General features: G+C 38.1%; 1 protein-coding gene across 1 annotated transcript in view; it reads left to right on the top strand.

Moving 5' to 3' along the window:
- Positions 1–5,375: 5,375 nt before the first annotated feature.
- Positions 5,376–21,984, top strand: part of ZNF385D (zinc finger protein 385D) — a 356,261-nt gene continuing 339,652 nt past the window's right edge. The window contains exon 1 of the mRNA XM_039327972.1: positions 5,376–5,623. Coding sequence (XP_039183906.1) covers positions 5,416–5,623 — 208 coding nt within the window. The 5' untranslated portion in view covers positions 5,376–5,415. The remainder of the gene's footprint in view (positions 5,624–21,984) is intronic.

The raw sequence follows: 21,984 nt of genomic DNA, 5'->3' as shown, positions 1-21,984 counted from the left end.
TAATAGCGAATTTGTCAATGCCAATGGTGTTCAAGTGGTGCTCCAGTTGTTTTGGGATTGCACCCAAGGAGCCTATGACTATTGGTACTACCCTTGCTTGCTTTTGCCACAGTCTTTCTATTTCTATTTGTAGGTCTTTGTATTTTGTTATCTTCTCCAGTTCTTTCTCTTCTATTCTGCTGTCTCCAGGCACTGCCACGTCCACTATCCAGACTTTTTTGTCTTTCTTATCGACAATTGTTAAGTCTGGGGTGTTATGTTGCAGGTGCTTGTCTGTTTGAATTCTGAAGTCCCAGAGCAGTTTAATTTTATCATTTTCTATGACTTTCTCTATTTTATGATCCCACCAGTTTTTGCTTACAGGCAAATGATATTTTTTGCAGATCTTCCAATGCACCATTGTTGCTACTTTGTCATGCCGCTGCTTGTAATCAGTTTGTGCAATCTTCTTGCAACAGCTTACCAAGTGGTCCACTGTTTCTTCAGCTTCTTTGCATAGGCGGCACTTACTGTCTGTTGCTGTCTTCTCAATTTTGACTTTGTATGCATTTGTCCTTAAGGCTTGGTCTTGTGCAGCCAGAATTAGTCCCTCGGTCTCTTTCTTCAATTTTCCTGCTCTTATTAGCCATTGCCAGGTTTTATTATTATCTGCTTTCCCAGCTATTTTTTTCATGTATTGGCCATGTAGTGCTTTGTCTTCCCATGCCTCTATTCTGTTCTTCATTTGGTCTTTCTTGTAGGCCAGTTTGGTCTCTCCAGTAGTTAGTAAGCCTTCCTGATATACTAATTTCAGTGCATCTTCATCATTGTTCTTCAGATATTCTTCCAAAGCCATTTTTTCTTCTTCAACCATCTGATGTACTTGTAGCATTCCACGCCCACCTATTTGCCTTGGTAGATAAAGTCTATCAATGTCACTGCGTGGATGAAGGGCATGATTCATTGTCATTATTTTTCTGGTCTGCCTATCCATTGCTTTTAGTTCTGCTTGAGTCCAGTCCACTATTCCAGCTGTGTACCTAATGACTGGGATTGCCCAGGTGTTGATTGCCTTTATGGTATTTCCTCCATTGAGTTTGGATTTTAAGATCTTCTTCACTCTCTTGATGTATTCACCTCTAATCTTTTTCTTGACTTCAGTGTGCTTGATGTTGTCAGCTTGAAGGATACCCAAGTATTTGTAGTACTCTTCCTCATCCAGACTCTTAATGTTATTTTCGTGGGGCATCTTGATTCCTTCAGTTTTCATTATTTTTCCTTGTTTGATAGTAAGTGTGGCACATTTGTCCAAGCCAAACTCCATTACAATATCTTGGCTATATATACGGACAGTGTTGAGCAGCGATTCTATTTCAGATGATGTTTTTCCATACAGCTTCAGATCATCCATATAAAGGAGGTGGGATAGTCTGGCAGATGTTTTTGATGTTTGATAGCCATGTCCTGAGTTATTCAGTATTGTTGACAGAGGAAACAGTGCAATAACAAATAGTAATGGTGATAATGAATCTCCTTGAAATATTCCTCTCTTGATATTAACCTCTCCCAGCCTCTCACCATTGATCTGCAACTGTGTCTTCCATTGTGCCATCGATCTTTGCACAAATTTTCTGATGTTTCTACTGACTCCTGTTATTTCTAGGCACTTTATTATCCAATCATGTGGCAGAGAGTCAAATGCCTTTTTGTAGTCAATCCATGCCACATTCAGGTTGGTCTTCCTTCTCTTGCAGTTTTCCAAGATCATTTTGTCTATTAGGAGTTGATCTTTTGTTCCTCTGCTATTGGGGCGGTTTCCTTTCTGCTCAGGTGGAAAGAGATTGTTTTCAACTAGATGCTGTTGTACTGCATCAGCTACCACACCAGTTAGTAATTTGAAAGTTGTTGGTAAGCAGGTAATTGGCCTGTAGTTACCTGGTGTTGCCCCTTTTGCTGGATTTTTCATTATTAGGTAGGTTTTCCCAGTTGTTAGCCACTTTTCAATTTCTCCTCCTTGTAGTATATTGTTGAACTGTTTGGCAATGAGTGGGTGTATAACAGTTAGATGTTTCAACCAAAACCCATGCAGTTCATCTTCACCTGGTGCTGACCAATTTTTGATTTTCTTTGCTCTTTTTTCTACCATTTTTGTTGTTATTACTAGTTCTTTCATTTCAACTTCTGTTTTATTTGCATCCACCTCTTTTAACCAAGCCGCATCCTTGTTGTATTTCTTTGGGTTATCCCATATCTGCTTCCAGAACTGCACTGTTTCTTCCTTGTCAGGTACTGACTGATTCCTTGCAGTTTCTCCATTGATGGATTGGTAGAAACGTTTCTGATTGGATTGAAATTGGAGGTTCTGCCTATAGTTTGCAATTATTATTATTATTATTATTATTATCGATCATCGCACAGTCAGCCAGATGTTCAGACTGGATTTGGCATTTTGTCTACCTATCGAGTCCTTACCCAGGACCTGGGATAGGCAGATGTGGATGTTTGATGGTATTACAGATATCGTCGCAGGATGGAAGCAGTTCCTAATAAGGCTGCCTTTTGCAATTGACTAATAGCGAATTTGTCAATGCCAATGGTGTTCAAGTGGTGCTCCAGTTGTTTTGGGATTGCACCCAAGGAGCCTATGACTATTGGTACTACCCTTGCTTGCTTTTGCCACAGTCTTTCTATTTCTATTTGTAGGTCTTTGTATTTTGTTATCTTCTCCAGTTCTTTCTCTTCTATTCTGCTATCTCCAGGCACTGCCACGTCCACTATCCAGACTTTTTTGTCTTTCTTATCGACAATTGTTAAGTCTGGGGTGTTATGTTGCAGGTGCTTGTCTGTTTGAATTCTGAAGTCCCAGAGCAGTTTAATTTTATCATTTTCTATGACTTTCTCTATTTTATGATCCCACCAGTTTTTGCTTACAGGCAAATGATATTTTTTGCAGATCTTCCAATGCACCATTGTTGCTACTTTGTCATGCCGCTGCTTGTAATCAGTTTGTGCAATCTTCTTGCAACAGCTTACCAAGTGGTCCACTGTTTCTTCAGCTTCTTTGCATAGGCGGCACTTACTGTCTGTTGCTGTCTTCTCAATTTTGACTTTGTATGCATTTGTCCTTAAGGCTTGGTCTTGTGCAGCCAGAATTATTATTATTATTATTATTATTATTATTATTATTATTATTATTATTATGTTTTAAGGATCTTTAAATATGCTTTAAATATTTCTATTTGGTACAAGGCATTAAGTGTGTTTTCTTGGATTCAGAATTTTAAAATGTAATTATTTTAAATTTGAGGCATTTTCCTACAAATGAGGTTCATGATTAAGATGATGGCCCCTCATGAAAATTCCAAATACCAGAATCTATTGTAATGAAGAAGGTGAAGCTTAGTACATTATTTTGTGAAAAGTGTTAAAATGTTATCAGTTTCTATACTTTGAATATTAATTTACAAGAGGGACTTAAAAACAAAATCAAGATAATATGTCAGAAGTCTAGAAACTAGTTTTGTCCTGCCTTAGGCATAAGAACCGACTAGGTGACTTTAGGACAAACACTCTCTCTAAACCCAGGCCACCTCACAGGGTTCCTGTTGTGGAGAAAATAAGAGGAAAAAAGAATTCACCAACTTTCATTATTTTAAAATTGATGAAGGTGGGATAAAAATAAAAATATTTATAAATATTTATAATCTTTAAAATTATAAATATTTACAAATATTTTTATTTTTTATTTATTTTTTTAATTTGAATTTTAAATTGGAATTTTAAAAAAATCCCAATCTCTTAAATTATAAATATTTGTAAATATTTTTATTTTTAATTTTTATTTACTTTATTTTTAATCCCACCTTTAATATTTAAATAATATTTTTTTTAAAAAAAAATCTACCTTTCAGATGAAGGTTCAGTTCTGGCTCTTAGCAAATAACATTAATTTATTAATAATGAGAATACTTATTACAAAAAGAATAAAGAATTCAGGCATTTCACATTATCACGTTTTTCTCTAAATTCTACAACTGATTTCTTTACTGAAGCGGAATAAATGGAATAGAGCATACAATGAATTCCACTGATTCAAATTACTGATCAGAGGAAACTTTTTTAATTTCTCCCACCAAAATTTTCTTTTTAACTATTTTCTTTTGATTATTAATTATTGACTTTATGTGTTTAAATACATAAAATCAATAGTTAATAGTCAAAAGAAAATATTTAAACACTTTATTTAAACCTTTTAAATATAGAATCATTTAACAATGTGATTCCTTATCTGCATCAGAAATTAAATAAAATTTAATTTTATTAAATTTAATAAAATTTTATTTCACCAGCAATATATAAATATGCATAGAAAATAAAATGTGGATGTGTGAGTGTGAAAGTTGTAATATACAAACTCTTGTAAAAAAGACTACAGAGATAGAATAGAATAGAGCTGGAAAGAACTTTGGAGGTCTTCTAGTCCAGCCGTCCACTCAAGCTGGAGAACCTATTCCCTCTCAAATAAGTGACTGTCTAGTCTCTTCTTAAAAACCTCCAGAGATGGAGCACCCATGATTTCTAAAGGCAAGCTGTTCCATTGGTTAATTGACCTCACTGTTAGGAAGTTTCTCCTTAATTCCATGTTGCCTTTCTCTTTGATCAGTTTCCAACCATTGTTTCTTGTCCTGCCCTCTGGTGCTTTGGAGAATAATTTGACTTTCTCTTCTTTGTGACAGCCTCTCAAATACTGGAATATTGCTATCATGTCATAATTCACATTACAATTATTAGCATTGTTTTCAAAATAAAGTAACCAAGATAAATTTATACACATTTATACAAACAAAGCTAAACAGATACTCCTTTATTTCTTCAGTGAACTACAAAAAGGAAATTGTACTAGGCAGTGGTGGGATTCAAATATTTGAACAACTGATTCTCTGTGTGGATGCCGCTTCCGGAAGTCCATTCTGGGCCTGGGCAACAAAAATTAGCTAATGGTTCTGCTGAACTGGTACGAACTGGGTGAATTCCACCACTGGTACTAGAGCCATGCAATTTAGAAGGGGGTTGTTAAGTGTGTTTCTACACATCTCTTAGAGACGGAGTTTTCTCACTGGCACAGAAAGCAAGCCAGATATTTTTCCACATGGAAAATGTTTAGAAGACATTTCAAATTACTCTGTAAGTAAAGGCATCCCATTTAATTTTCTTCCCTTACAATCTGGGATATGTTTTCACGCACTTGTATATTCTAAATCGACTTATATGATTTTCATTACCTCTTGAGATGGTGTGCAGCCCTTCTGCTTTTTACAGGTTGACATTCAGGATGCATATCACTCATAGTTCTTTCTTATGTTTATTTTAGAAACAATGAAGAAGCCTGGGAGTCCTACCTCATCCCAAGACAATATATCTTATACTTCAGATTTCATGTATTTTGATGAAAATGATGCAGAATTAACACCCAAAGACAGTGAGAAAGACAAAAAGAGGGAGAAGAAACACATCAGTTTTACTTTATGCAAAGTATGCAACATTCAACTGAATTCTGCTGCTCAGGCACAAATCCATTATCATGGGAAATCACATCAGAAAAGATTAAAACAGCTGAGCAAAGGAAACCTAAAAAACAGTTTTGGTGAGCTTTTAAGTATATTCCGTTGTGTTTAAATCTATAAGGTATAACTTTTCCGTAGTCTACTTTTGGGAAGAGAATAGTCTGATGTCTTGACTTGATTACTTATCAGTGTAATGCAAAGTAATGTACTGAATTGGAAAAAAATGGTTCTATTATTGGTAAATGATTAATATTTTATTTTTCAGACAATAAAAATTAGAGTGTCAATGATTTTTTATTATAATAGAAGGAGTTTATATATTTTTTTTCACTGATTTTGCTTGGAGTTATGAAATTTGGAAAAGGATTTGGGAATTTCTTACCTTTTTACATCTGAACAACACCACAACCATACAGTTGAAGTGAGACTCTTGTTTGAAAACTATCTAGAAGTTTAAGTGTGCTTTTCCTCTTCCTTGTAATGGTTCAGTGTATAAGGGAGGAGTAAGTTTGAGCCACTTCAAATGTTATCTGGATGTCTGACCTTAAAATATGGACTTAAAACAATCCTTACTGTCCATATCTGTCTTACAGGTTTATTTTCTTTACTCTTTACATCACTGAAAGCACTACTATTCCTAAATTTCAGTTTTAAAAAGTTTGCTTATGATATGCTTGTCCCAATGTTTGGAAATCTGCAGTTTCTGGTCTCTAACGTAAAAGCATCTGTCCGTTCCACAACTGACATCAAGGAAGCAAATTTGATGAAATATTCCTTCTGAGTTGTTTCCTGAAACCAGCAGTTTTTAAGTCACCCTGAAAATACTCAGTGAATTTTTAAAATGTGTAATACTGTCCGGTTTGATAAATGATAATTTCTTTTACCTGCAAACTTGCAATGTTAACTGTGCTTAGAAAGCAGTATTACGAAAAACAATGAATGCTGAATGTGACTTTCTTTTTTAAAATATAGGTATTGTTATATTCAAGATCTTTGCAGAAGACAGCCTGATCTTTAGTTTAAAATTGAAACAGCTGAGTATTTGGGATAGTTCTAGCTCAGATATTAAGTCTGGTTGTTCTAATTGTTTGATAATTAGAAATTTTATAGTGGCAGATGTGCATCTTTTGGAGAAATGTGTATAAGCAATGCATTTAAATCCAAGAATAAAAATGATCTGCTCTTAGCATAAATTATAATTTAGCAAATGAGACAGAAAAAGCAAAATATCATACTGCTTGTTTGGGAAATGTGCATTGAACAACACACACACATACACAGAAAGAGAGAGGGGGGGGGATTTTCCTATCTATTGTCTATAACTTTGCAACTTTGAAATTTATAACTAATTTGAACCATCTTAATTTCAGCAAACTCTAGCACACATTTATTTTTACTTTATCTTTCATATTTATAGAGCTTTTATAAGAAGAAAAATGTTACTAGGTATATAGGCATGCTTCCGTGCATCTTGATGTGACAGTATAATAAAATTCATTAAAATGGAAATTCCTTAAGTATAATTAGTTCATGATATCTGCCTCAACTCTCTATAATTTGGAGAACATGACACTTGCAGTGATAATAATGTTCTTTTCTACTAATGATTTTCAAAATGCTCTTTCTTTCTAGTAAGGGTGCAGTAGACCCATATTGTGCAGGTGGTACAAATACCTTTATACCTGTTTTTCTGCTCTAATTTTCCTTTTCTACCTTGATTGAAAATTCCTTGTCCATGTGTATATCCAATACAATGCCCATAAAATAAATAACCCTGAGTTTAACTTCAAGCCCAGTTTATTTCAAATATATATAGATGAGTAGAGAATCAGAGGCTTGTTTAAACTCTGATGAGGGACGCGTGATACAAGTACATGAGTCACTCAATCATGCAGCAATTACAATGAATGCTATGATTGGCTGACCTGGACCTATTACACGATCCAGGAGTCGAGTGCAGGTGTTAACTTACATATAAATGTTTACTCATTGATTTATGTACGCTCTGATGAAGTTGTCAGGAGCCAACGAAAGCTAGGTTGCTAATTTTTAAAACTTTTAATGTTTTTATTTAAAACTTCTGTTTTATATTAAAACTTTTAATGTTTTGACTTTTCCTGGTGATCATATTTTGTTCTCACCATGTACACACCCAGGAATCATGCTTCTATTTTTAATATTCTTATATATGTTGGTAGCATGACCTTTGATACTTTCATTACTAGATAGGATAAGAAAAAATAAAATCCACATCACATGGATTCCTTCTATAAATAACAGAGCAATTTGGCAGGATTGATAAATGAAGGACTTTTGAAGAGTATTTTTTAGGCTAATATCTGTGTCTTAGGGATATCATCACTCTATGAAAATGAAACAATAATTGAAAGAAAGCTTTGCATACATGAATATATATTTATAAATATACATGAATTGTGACTTTACAATGAAATAAGTAAGTATTTTGTTTCTGCTAAACATTAGTTTCTTATTATTGCTTTGCTTCAGTGGTTTGTAGCAACTGAATGCTCTGCACTCACTCTCTAAAGCTCCGGGCCTTCATATTTTATTAAAACATTTTAGTGTTGATTATTTTGACTTTGGAACATACAAGGTGATGAGCATTTCTGTTTAGATTGTTTCATTTTACTGGAAAAACAATTTGTGTCTGCAGCTCATGAGAAATATTGAGGGTAGATTTTTAGGTAATGCGTTTATACATTTGCAGCAAATATTTCTTGCTAAAAACTTAATAAATTCAGTTTTACATCGAGGGAAACATTTTCTTGAGACTTGCTGGTGCAGCTAGGTCTTATACATAACATAACATAAACTCAATTATGATAAAGCCCACCTTAGCATAGGAGTGGGACAAGAAGAGTCCACAATGTCATGCAGAAAAGTTCTCCAAATGTAATTCATAGCCAACGAAATCTATAACATGGCTTCTCTGCTAGATTATTGGGGTGGATTGATGAAATCCAGGAGAGGCAGTGCCTAAAGTAAGCCAGTCCTAGGCCATGAAGGGCTTTAAAAATCAACAGCAGCCTAAATTGAACTCAGAAGGATATTGGTAACCAATGCAGTTTGTAAAGCATTGGTTTAATGTGTCTTCTATCACAGACAGACATAATTGTTCGCACATCTGCATTTTGCACTGGTTGAGGTTTCTGGATAGTGTTAATTTTTACTTTTTTCTGTATTGCCTGGTGTAGAATTGAGGAGGTTTAGAATATGTGGTTTAGAAGGAACAATTTTATACTTCAAAATCTGTTATTTAAGTTTTCACTGAGAAAGATGAAAATATGTCATCTTATGATGTTTATTCTGTTTACCTTTAGGTCCATGAAAGAAATGTAATTGTGTATAATTTCCTATTTATGAACTACTAAGTATAGTCATAGCCAGCTTTTTGAATCCCTTAAAACCCTGCCCAAAATGTGGCATTTTAGAATCCAAGATTTTAATAAAAAGTTTTTGTAAAATATAGGGTGACCTTAACATTGTGGAATTTGGAATATGAACTCTTGAACTGAAACTGTTAACAGTTAAGCCAAGCATGTTCCTTTCTTCTTTCAAGTCAAATAAAGATTTGTTTGTAATAGCATTAGTTGCACGTACCAATAATGAGTAAGAAATTTTTATTTGACTTTTTCCTAAACTTTCTATTTTTTTAAAAAAGAATCATTATTGTTGAGTCCTTGGTGTAAAGCAGACACGAGAAGCAGTTGTAGTTCTCAGGTTTTCTTTTATTCTGTGTTCAGCTTACAGGTGAAGGCTTCAGCAACGCCCAAAAGCTCCCAGCTTCTTATATAGGCAATTCCTGGATCAATGTGTTACTTTTCCTGCGCCCGCACCTGCGCATGTGCACAGGCGCTGGCGACAGCCTGTCTGGTCCCGGGCAGCTTGCACCTGCCCGGGACTGCCTGCAAACGCCCTGAGCCCGTTTGCAAGGCTCGGGACATAACACCCCTTTCCCCCGGGCTAAGACTACTACCAACATACAATTGTTTCTTGATGCAGTGTTCTATTCCCCAGTGCTTCTACTGTTTACTGGTTTTTGTTTAGCCAGCCATGTTATGTAATCCTCTAAGTACTTAGGAGATTTCCTTGCTCTCTGTGACCTTCTCAGCTCTGGGTTTCGGACAGGTGTTCCCTGACTGAGGGGAGACGTGAGCCTGTTCTCCTTATCATGCCTTGGTGCCTTCCAAGGACTGTGCCCCAATGCCTGGCCTGCTTGCTTGCCCACCGGGCTCGTCAGGCCAGGGCTTCTGTCACTTTGTGATCTGGTTGACCCGCCTAGCTGTAGGCCCTCGGGCCCCTTCAAGTGATAGCCACTGCTGGGCGTCTCTGTAGAACCTCCTAGGTCCATCCAAGACCTGTCAGGAGGCTGTCCATCCCCTAAGCCCCGTTCTGTGTCAGGGCTTGTGTGGGTTTCTGTGCCTTCCCAAAACTCAGTTGCTCCCTGATTTGGGCTAGAGGTGTTATGGTTGGGACTTGGTTCCTCGACCACCTCACTGTATATTTGACCCTCTGTAGGACTTGGGGTAAGGTCAGGCCAACTCTGGGGATTTTGTGCCAGCTCTCTTGTGGGTATGCTTTATTGGGACGCTCCCAGGTATCCTCCCTGACTGGAGTGCTGTGTGGTGTAGATGGATAGTGATTGTGCCCCCGGGGTGACTCCCTGGCTGGAGTAGGCATGAATGCCTGATGATTGGGTAAGCCCCATGAATTCCTGTTTGGGGCACTCGCGGAATCTTGAAATGGGCCGTTTGTGGCTCCATCATTGGAGGTGGGCAGCAGCTCGTGACCTTCCCTTTGCTCCAAAGGGTCCCCCTCCCCCTGGAAAAGACCCAGGAGTCTCAGCTGGAAGACCCCGCCTAGGGCAGAGTTGGTCGATGTGCCGGCGCAGGACACGACCGTTGTCCAGGGCTACCTCGTAGGATAGAGGACCTGTGACCCTGGAAATAGAAGTGGGGACTCATGTATGACCAGGCCCGTAATTGCGAGTCCAAACCGGGGCACCCACAAGTAGTTGTTTAGGTGCCCTAGGATGTGAGGTAGATGAAGGCAGCCTGTCCAGATGCAACCGGTCAAGCTTCGTAGTAAGTTTGCGCCCCCAGCGAAGTTCAGCTGGGCTTCTCCCTGTAGAAGTGGACGGTGTGGTGCGGTAAGAAAGGAGAAAGTCAGCCAACCTGTGATGCCAGTCCCCATAGGTGAGTCTTTTCAAAGCGTCCTTTGTGATGCGGACCATGCGTTCAGCCATACCATTGGTGGACGGGTGGAAGGGTGCAGACGTGGCATGATGAATCATGTTAGCCTGTAAGAAAGCTTGGAATTCGGAGGAAGTAAATTGAGGGCCGTTGTCAGATACGATGACATCTGGGAGCCCGTGTGCAGCAAAAATCCCCCTCAGTACCTGGATAGTCTTTGCAGTGGTGGTGGATGAGACAGGTACAACCTCAAGCCATTTTGAATGACTGTCAACGAGGACCAAGAAGAACTGGCCCTGAAAGGGCCCAGCATAGTCAATGTGCACCCTAGACCATGGGGACTGTGTATCCTCCCATCTATGCACAGGAGCTTGGGGCATCTCTGGGCGAGAGCGCTGGCACAGGTGGCATGCATGCACCTTAGCCTCAATGTCCTTATCTAAACCAGGCCACCACAAGTGGCTGCGCGCAAGGGCCTTCATGCGAACAATGCCAGGATGACCCTCGTGGAGGGACTCTAAGATCCTAGTCCTCATTGAGGTGGGAATGACAACTCTGTTTCCCCAAAGCAGACAACCCTGAGAAGTGGACAACTCGTTCCTTTTGGACCAGAAACTCTGAAACTCAGGACTAGGGCAGTGCTCAGGCCATCCAGACAAAACCCAAGAAAGGACACGTGAAAGTGTGTGATCTGTGCCTGTTTCAGCGGCAACATCCCTGGCATTCAGAGGGGACTCGGGCAAGGCTTGGATGGATAGAATGTTGACAGCTGGCGCAGGGTCAGCTTCTACTACTGGCAGGGGCAATCTACTGAGGCCATCAGCATGGCCCATTTCTTTCCCAGGCTTGTGGAGTAAGGAAAAATCATATGCAGACAGAAAAATAGACCACCTAAGCATTCTAGGGGAAATGATTTGGGGAGTTTGTTTACGTGTGGTAAACAGTCCCAGCAGAGGCTTATGGTCAGTGAAGACCGTGAAATGCCTGCCATACAAGAAATCATGGAATTTTTTAATTCCAGCAACAACAGCCAGAGCCTCCCTGTCTATCTGAGCGTAGTTGTGCTCAGCAGAAGACAGTGTTCTGGAGTAATATGCAACAGGAACCTGAGTTCCATCAGACCTGAGGTGGCTCAGGACGGCTCCTACCCCGTAAGGGGAAGCATCACAAGCGATGCACACAGGAAGGGACTCATTGAAGTGTGCAAGTACACTGTTAGAAGTGAGTAAGGCCTTGACCTCATTGAAACTAGCCTCATGTGTTTGTGACCACTGCCACACTGCTTGTTTGTCTAATAGCCTGTGAAGAGGCTCAGCTACACTAGCTTTATGTGGAAGAAAGGAATTGTAGAAATTCAGGAGGCCCAGAAAGGCCTGAAGTTCGGCCTTAGACTTTGGCCTAGGTGCTTCTAAAATGGCAGTTAGTTTGGATTCAGCAGGGTGAATCCCAGCAGCATCAATTTTGAACCCCAGAAATTCAGTAGAAGGCACCCCAATTTTGCATTTGTCTTTTTTGAGCTTGAGGCCTGTTTTCCTGAACCTTAACAGAACAGCCCTTAGCCTTTCAGCTAGAATGTGTGTGGAGTCTCCTGCAATTAAGACATCATCAAAGTAGGGGCAAACCCCCGATATGCCCCGTAGTGTGTTTTCTATTACGCTTTGGAAAATCCCAGTAGCGACATTCACTCCAAACTTTTTACCTTAAAGGCTCCCCTGTGGGTCACAATAGTCTGAGCTATAGCAGCATCATCATCAACAGACAGCTGTTGATACGCTTGAGCTAGGTCAAGCTTTGCAAAAACGCGCCCCCCCTTGAGGGAGGCCAGAATATGACTGACCACAGGAACAGGATAGGCATGTTGCTGCAATGCCTTATTAAGAGTGCATTTGTAGTCAGCACAAATGCGAATGTCCCCATTTGCCTTTAGAGGCGTGACAATGGGGTCTCCCAAGGGCTGGAATCAACAGGTTCTAGAATTCCCTGTTGGATCAGTTTGTCTAACTCAGTGCCAATTTTACTCTTTAAAGCAAAAGGGACCCTTCTTGCTTTAATTCTAATGGGAGTGACAGTGGGGTCTAGTTTTAAGGACACAGGGGGCCCCTTGAATGTGCCCAGCTGGGGGCTGAAGACATCTGCAAATTCTTTGCAGACTTCCTGTAGGTCGAGTGTTTGTAAGCTGTTGAGCCCCGTGACGTGTATCCCCAAGGCTTCAAACCAATCGAGTCCTATGAGACTCGTTCGTTCACCCCCTACTACTAATAGGTCTAGTGGACCTTCAAAATTCTTATACTGTACGTTAAGGGTGGCCTCCCCCTTAACACACACTCTCGAATTTTGAAAGTCTGTTAACACAATGTCAGAAGGCCTTAATTTAGCCTGAGTTCCACTGCCGGAACAAATCTTCCTAAATGTATGTAAGGATATGATTGAAAGGGCAGACCCCGTGTCTAGTTCCATAGTTAATGGAACCCCTTGTAGCTTCACCTTGAGTGACAGCTTTTTCTTGATGGGCTTGTGTGTGCCTGTCCTGAAGATGCTTCTTCGCGAAGCGCAAAAACCTACCCTATTCTGGCTGGGGACCCTGGTACCTTTCAGGCGCAGTTCTTCCTGAGGTTGTACCTTTCGTCGGCCCAGACACACAGCTGCAATATGTCCTTGTTTCCCGCACGCCCGGCAGATAGCGGAGCGGAACTTGCAGTCGGTTCTCCTGTGGCGACCTCCACAGCCGATGCACTTGAGGGGAGCTGAAGAGCTTCCTTTCTGATTCCCTTCCTTCGCGGGGTGGAGGCGGTCGACTTCCTCGTCCGGATCCTCCTCGGAGTTCCCTTGGACGTCCTCTTGGTGCACGGATGCAACATCTGGACTGTTCCTGATTGGCCGCATGTTCTTGACGGCGCCGCCTGCTGCTTCTTCTGCGGTGACCTCTCTTAAGGCATCTTGGAAGGACAAGTCTTCTTTGGCAAAAAGCCTCTGTTGTAAATCTCGATGCCTTAAGCCGCACACGAATCGGTCCCTCAGTCGTTCTTCGAGGTCCTTGAACTCGCAGTGCTTGGCGGCCTTCCTCTATGCGGTGATGTACTCTTTGGCCGACTCTCCGGATCATTGATCCCTCTGCTCGAAGGTGTGGCGCCATGCGATGACGGACATCTTGGGCTGGAAGTACTCCTTCAATAGCTTCTTTAGATCTGCATAGCTGACAGACTCTAATGAAACAGGTGCTGCAAGGTTCTCTGCGATTTCGAAGGCGTCTTGGCCGCAGACACAAAGCAGGGTGGCAGCCTTCAAGCTATCTTCCCTCACTTGGTTCGCCTTGAGGTAGTTTTCCATCCTGGCTACGTAGGAGTCCCACCGCTCTGGATGTGAGATGTCGAACTCCGAAAGCCTTCCAACCTTTGCCATCTTCTGGAGACGGGTCTATCAGCCAGCCTACCCCCGAATGCGCACTGGATTGGCGGGTAGCTGCCGAGTCAACTCCGTTCCGCCGCTCAGGACTCACTTGGGTAAGCTTACACCTCTTCCTTTCCAGACGATGTAAGGCAATCCCACCTGTGTCGCCAGTGTTGAGTCCTTGGCGTAAAGCAGACACGAGAAGCAGTTGTAGTTCTCAGGTTTTCTTTTATTCTGTGCTCAGCTTACAGGTGAAGGCTTCAGCAATGCCCAAAAGCTCCCAGCTTCTTATATGGGCAATTCCCGGGTCAATGTGTTACTTTTCCCGTGCCAGCACCCGCGCATGCGCACAGGCGCTGGTGACAGCCTGTCTGGTCCCGGGCAGCTTGCACCTGCCCGGGACTGCCTGCAAACGCCCCGAGCCCGTTTGCAAGGCTCGGGACATAACAATTATATTCTTCTAGATCTAGACATCATAAAGTTTGAAAGATGGTTTTAACATTGCTTTTGGACAGTTGCTGTTGAAGCAAAGGAGTAATGAGCAACTGAATCACCACAACAGTTTGTGCACAATCTTATCTGCAGTTAAAAGTTCTTTTATTGCTTTTATACTGACACTAATCTTTGCAGTCTTTGCATCTACCATCTATCTTTACCACTACCACATTTTTACAAGGCTGTGGTAATAATCCTGATTTTTTTTCTCAAATATATTTATATATATATACTTTAAAAATTACTAATCCTTGGAAAAGAGGAAGCATTTGCACTTATTTTTCAACTTAATTTATTGATAAAACCTACTGCATAGGTTTTCTGAAAGACTTGACAAGACACAATCAGTTAAACTCTTGCAGGTCCTTACATATTTCAGAATTAAATGAAATAGCAGAAGGAAAAAGATCACTTTCATTTAGATACCACACTATATCCTGACAGTTGGTAGAAGGGATTTATGCTTGGCCAACATTTAGTTTTTTGCCTTGGCAAGATATTGGTTAATGTAAGAATAGCTGGATGAGGTGTTCTTTCAAAAATCTACTTAGCTAGCAAGCATGGTTGCTCATCTTGGACAGGAATATCTGCAAATGTGTTCAGTTAAAAGTTAAATAGTATTTATAACTAAAAGGAAAATATGGCCAAGTTTTAATTAGACTCTTCAAAAATATTCTTACTCTTTAAGAAGGTCCTTTTCTTCGCAAATGACACTATTGTGAATCCGCTAAAAATACTACTTAATACTTGAGATTACTGTATAGATTTTTTTCTGTATCACTTCAGATTGCAGTTCTCTCACTTTTGAATTAAATCTGCACATTTACATATGAACATATCTAAATGCACTTCAATGGGTTCCATTTTATAAAAAATATAATTTTTCCATTTAAATAGCATGGAAAGCAATTTAAAATATTAATCAAATGTATCATTAATTATTATTAATTATATCTCTAAATTAGATCTTGGGGTTCCAAAATTTCAGATGATTTGTTAATGAAATAAATGAAATAGAGCTATTCAATTCTTTAAACAAGTTAGCAAGTGGACTATTTGATCTATTTGCTTTTACATCTTTTTGTTTAGTCAGTCAATTATTCATACATCACAAAGATAGTAGATCTCTATATTCAGCAAACAGAGAATCTAGATTTTGAGATTCTTAATTTTTATCCTTGCCAGTGAGAAACTAATAATCCATTTTGCAAAACAAATCTAGTAGGCCATAAATAGCAGCTTAATAATAATGCACTTAAATGCTCTGATAGATTATATCCCAGAGTTCTGAAGGACTTGGCAGATGTTATCTCAAACCCATTGCACCATCTCTTTCAAAAATCCTGGAGCACTGGGGAAGTAGCTGAGGATTGGAAAGATGGTTCCCATCTTCAAGAAAGGGGAAAAAAAACAGATCCAGGAAACTACAGCCCAATCAGACTAACATTAATACCTGGGAAGACCTTGGAAAAGACAATAAAAAACAGATCTGTGAATAACTAGAAGCAAACAAAGTTATAATTAGTAGCCAGCACAGGTTTGTTAAAAACAGATCATGCCAAACCAATCTTATTTCATTCTTTGATAAAGTGCCTAAATTAGTAGACCAGTGAAATGCCATTGATGTAGTATACTTAGACTTCAGTAAGGCATTTAACAAAGTAGACCACAACCAACTTCTTCCTAAGCTAGAAAAAGATGGAATAGACTTTTGGTTTGTGTCCTGGCGGAATGGGATGCAGGAAGGCAGGGCTCTCCCTTTCACGCCTGATTTTGCCCTGGTAGGGACCCTAAAAAGGGTTTAAAATTGCTCCTAAGAGGTGAAGAAGAGGAGGGGTGCCTTGTTGATCATGGAGAGATGGTGGTCTTTCTGTTTGATGCAAGGAAAGTACTCCAAACTGGCAGGGGAAAGACCAGCTACATTCCTATGGCCGGCCATTAGCTGCTGACAACCAAAGAGGAAAAAAGCACTACTTAATACATTGTAAACAGCATGTCTGGAACTGGGTGAGAAGATTGATGCTTTCTTACTATTTTACAATTGAATTTCCTGGGAAAGGCTCCCAAGAAGCGAAAAACCTCTGAATGTAAATGGAAGCAGCATTTTAATTTTATGGGACCAGAAACATACAATATTGAAATGGAAGTAACATAAAGCTCAGTTTTGATAAAGTTGAGAAATGAGATAACTGTTAAGATTTTCTCTTTGAAAAAAGAAATAAAACAAATATTGAGGCAAAATATAAGAAATCAATCCTTTGTTTTAAGACTGAAAAATGGTCCTTGAATGACATCTAGTGGTGGATTTGTATATAGCGCTATAATTTGCTCTTCTTGCTGATTCCTATTCTGGGAAAATAGCTGGCAATAAAGGAAAATATTTTGGCATATTTATCATACTGACCTTCTTGGATTATAAATACCTACAGAGCTTGGACTTTTAACTTCAAGAGCTAGTGGGAGAGAAAGAAAAATTTGACTTTGGACTATGCCAGGCTGGGAGAGACCTTTGAGCTGTTTTCAGAGAGGTTGAATATTTTGAACACTTTGAATATTGTGGATTACAACCTTGCCTGATTGACAGTTTTTGAGATACTTGAGTCAAAGGATTGCTATAAAATATTGCCTTCAGAATTAAATCTATACTTTGAAATGTATTGTTTTATAAAGGATACATATAAAGACCATAAAATCAATCTCCAGGAGTGATGTCTCAAGAAAAAACAAACACCTTCCAGAAAGAAATATATTCTATGCTACAACTAATCAATCAAACAATTGTTGAATGCAAAGAAGATATAAAAAGAAATCATAATGAGACTAAAAACAATCTAGGCAATATAAATGAGCAAATCTCCAAATTAAAGTTAGAAAGCTCCCAGATAACAACCACAAGTAATGTACAAATAATCCAGAAATCAGAAGATGAAACAGAGGAAATGGATTTAGAGATGGAAGAGATTTAAAAAGTGCAAGAACATAGCTATAACAACGAAAATACAAAAAACCTTTTACCCCCTAGGTCTGCAAAATATATCTGATGGCAAAGAAAAAGATTTTTAAAAAGGGAATATAGAGCTGTTAAGGGAAATGTCACATCTTGAGAGACAGGAAATGAAAAGAGAAATGGAGGGATAAAGGAACTGGGAGTTGTTTAAGGAATATAAATAGGCAGAATTCCCCCCCCCCCAAATACTCTACCCAAATTGTTTTCCTCATGCCAAGCAATTTTCACAAAAATAGAAAGAAAATTCCTGGACGATCTAATTGCCCTGACTTGGAAAGTGACTTGGCAAAGAAAGAAAGTGAGAGTCAGGTTTAAAAAACAGAAGTCTTGACCTTCTAGAGGGGGCATTATATGTTTAAATAGTTTTTTGAATAACATTAAAAGAATGGAATACTTAGACATAATTAGACTTTTATAATGAAAGATATGATTTAGAATTAGCTTTTTCTTTTCTTTAATATGAGAAATATGAAGATAGGAGGATTGATTTGAATAAAACTTTCAGCTATATAAATGTAATTAATACTGAGGAAATCATAATTGATAATGATATTTCAAATACTGATGGGAAATCAAACTTTGTTTTTTCTTGAGACATCACTCTTGGAAATTGGTTTTCTGGTCTTTATATGTATCCTTTATAAAACAATACATTTCAAAGTATAGATTCAGTTCTGAAGGCAATATTTTATAGTAATCCCTTGTCTCAAGTATTCTATTCTATTCTATTCTGTTCTGTTCTGTTCTGTTCTGTTTTGTTCTATTCTATTCTTCTTATACTGAAAAATGAATTCTTGTGTTAGCTAGATTTGAACAGTATTAGTAGTACAAAATACCAAAGTACTGTTTTTGTTGAACCAGCACAATGTAAATAATAATTTTCCTCAAACAACAATTTCTAAAAAATTCTGCTTTTTGCTCAATTAATTCCAAGGTAAGTGCTGTTTCAGACACTTCCAAGTAACTTTGAATATGCTTAATGTCGTAGGCATTTTAAAAAGCTAGATATGTGTATATATTGCATGTATTAAAGATTATAAATTAGTAATAGTAATTATGTTAATAATGAGATGAGACAAGAAGATGTAAGGGAATGCAGAATGTTAATATTCAGTTATAACAAACCAATTATATGAATTTAAATGAAGATGAATTGATGTGTTCCATTTCCATTTTTTGGCTCTATTCCTGCATTTGATTTTATATGGGCATTTAGTTTTATATGGCCACTTGAGAAAGAGAAATTTCAGTTTGTTATGTATAGTCCTTAAAGTATTATTTTAAATAATTTATGATTATGATAATAATCTACTTTATGCCCCCAGACTTCTATAAACTATAAAATCCTCATGAAATAATGTTCCATGTTGATTTTTGTTACAAAAGCAAGTTCTTTGATTTAGATCACACTCAGATTTTTTTCTTATACAAAGAAAACTGTTTTAATTCAGTTTATCCTTTACAAAAAAATTAAACTTGAGTATTAAGTCATGACCAAAAGCTGTGTAAATGAAGTACATTGCATAGACAGTTTGCCACTATATATTTTTCTGACTTTTCCTACTTTCATAAGAAAGATAATAAAAGTTTTGATGATCTTATTTTAATGGATACAAATAGTATGAATTTATATTTCCAATCTTACTGAAGGGTGTCTAACAGCATGCATATTTTTTATTAAACATTAATTCATTGAACTTTACCTTCTAACCTCAGTTAAATATCTTGCGGATTTGCAGATTTGTTATATTAAGTTAGCAACTATAAGAGAGTGAAACAAGAGACAAATCTATCTGCTGTCTAACAGGTGGCTGCTTAACTGCTCTATTTTATAGGCTCTTTTTTTAAAAAAGGATCATAACAGGTTTATGAGATGAAACTTGGTGCTTGGTTGTCCTTATTATGAAGTAATCTATTTACCATTGCAATGAAGTGAACTAATCCATGATAAAGCAAAATAAAAAGCATTTGGCATATGCAGTGAGCAAGGAGTTTAGGAATGAATCTGAAAAGCTACACAAAAAAAAAACCCCAACAACAACAACCTGAGTTTGAATCTCTTATATGCCTTCTTGTAACATTTAGGAATGGATGTATATTTAGAAATATAAACTTAATTGGTTGTTATTTTATGCGTTCAATTATATTTTAGTACTTTGAAAAAAACTAGATATATCACTGAAACAACAGGTATTTGTTTTGATAGTTTACTCTTAACAGGAAAATAATTTCCTCAGAGAAGATTCTTCTCATTTCAGCAGGTAAGTCCATATGTATTGTTACATATATCTTGCATATATGTTGTTAGGTACAGAATATATAAGCTGGTGATGTGCTGGAAAATGTTTAATTGCTGTACTGCTATCTATGGACCTGTTGATTGGGAATAAGGCATGACATCTTAATTCTGCTCTCAAGGGCTTGCAAAATTCTTATGAGTCAAATGAGTTGTACTACTGAATATAGGTCCAGGGTGACTGTTTAATCTATTTCCTTAACATTTACAGTAAAAGTTCAATTATTCATAATTGTAATATAAAAAGAAAATTTTTCAAAATCAACAATTCTGGATTTTCTACATTGTGAAAGGCTTTGTTCATTTTATAGATACTCAGAGTTTTAAAAAAGAACTTGATAGTGATAATAGTTTTAAAAGTGCTTTTATATAAAATGTAATACCAAAGAAAAAAGTACTAATCTGGCTGTTTTCTCTTTCATTATCTTCCTATATATTGCATGATTTTCAGTTGCTGAAGTTTGTTATGGAATATGATTAAAGAGGGATCCTCAACCACTGGGCTGCAGGCCATTTACCGGACCTTGGCCTATTTGGACCAGCCATACAAATGATCAGCATATATGCACGCACACGCAGTTCAATTTGTGTGAGTGGTGGGCCGGTGCACATGCTCTCATGTGCACATCTCAACTTGCGAAAGTTGAACTGCACATATACACCATCCTACCACTCACACAAGTTGAGCTGTGCGTGTGTGAGGCCTATACCCCACAGTTCATGCGGGCCAGTTCCCCTCTCCTCCTTCATCTGGGCTGGATTAAAGAGTTTGGCAGAGTTGAACAATCCCTCTTTCTGCCTCAGAGTTCCTGTCCTTAGCTTATAACATCCAAAAAAATGTGATAGTGTAGCTGGAGATGAACCCAGGTGCTCCAAAGGAGAGTTGAATGGATGAATTCATATTCTCATAGAGCAAGATGTAATTTTGACAAACTGATATATATTGAATCATAGCTTCATTTAATTTTATTTAATGAAATATAACATTTTAAAAGATATTTGTACTGGGAAAGACCAATTTTATTATTTTATTTTAAAAGTGTAAAATTATTTACGACTGTTCAAATTTTTAAGAAGAGACTGGACAGCCATTTGTCCGAAATGGTATAGGGTTTCCTGCCTGAGCAGGGGGTTGGACTAGATGACCTCCAAGGTCCCTTCCAACTTTATTATTATTATTATTGTGGATCATCGCACAGTCAGCCAGATGTTCAGACTGGATTTGGCATTTTGTCTACCTATCGAGTCCTTACCCAGGACCTGGGATAGGCAGATGTGGATGTTTGATGGTATTACAGATATCGTCGCAGGATGGAAGCAGTTCCTAGTAAGGCCGCCTTTTGCAATTGACTAATAGCGAATTTGTCAATGCCAATGGTGTTCAAGTGGTGCTCCAGTTGTTTTGGGATTGCACCCAAGGAGCCTATGACTATTGGTACTACCCTTGCTTGCTTTTGCCACAGTCTTTCTATTATATTGTTGTTATTATTATTATTATTATTATTATTATTATTATTATTATTATTAATATGTACTTGAAAGAGGTGCCTCACAATGCATGGAAGCATCTACAAAGTCTCTCTTTTAGAATATTTAAAGAAGCTATTTTGTTTGGAAAGCTTGTGTAACTTCTTCAGAAGCTCCTTCCAGCTGGCTCTATTGGAATGTGAATATAAATGCACAAACATGTAGAAGCAGTGAGGAACATCTTCCAAAACTGTCATACAAGACTTGTAAACATTGTGATTGCTGTTTTGATGAAATATACATTTATAGACAGTCCCATATATTGAAAACACCTCTTTGCATAATGCTAACATTTTTGTTTCTATAAAATGGTGCTTATTGCACGATAAATGTATTTGACATATGAGAAGTAGAAATCAACTCTGGACTAGATCAGGGTGAAGCAATCTCATCCATTTAATCCAGACGAAGTAGATCTGTTGCTAAGGTCAGTGTATCCCATTAGTTGTGTTTTGTTTATTTTGGTGGTGGTTTCGTTCCCAAGAATCAAAATCACAGTTTGGGGAAATCAACTAT

Source organism: Crotalus tigris, unplaced genomic scaffold (genome assembly GCF_016545835.1).
Source record: "Crotalus tigris isolate CLP2741 ecotype Arizona unplaced genomic scaffold, ASM1654583v1 scf7180000024370.6872682, whole genome shotgun sequence".
Taxonomy (NCBI): domain Eukaryota; kingdom Metazoa; phylum Chordata; class Lepidosauria; order Squamata; family Viperidae; genus Crotalus; species Crotalus tigris.
The sequence above is the reverse complement of the archived record's forward strand: the minus strand, read 5'-3'. Positions and strand labels throughout refer to the sequence as shown.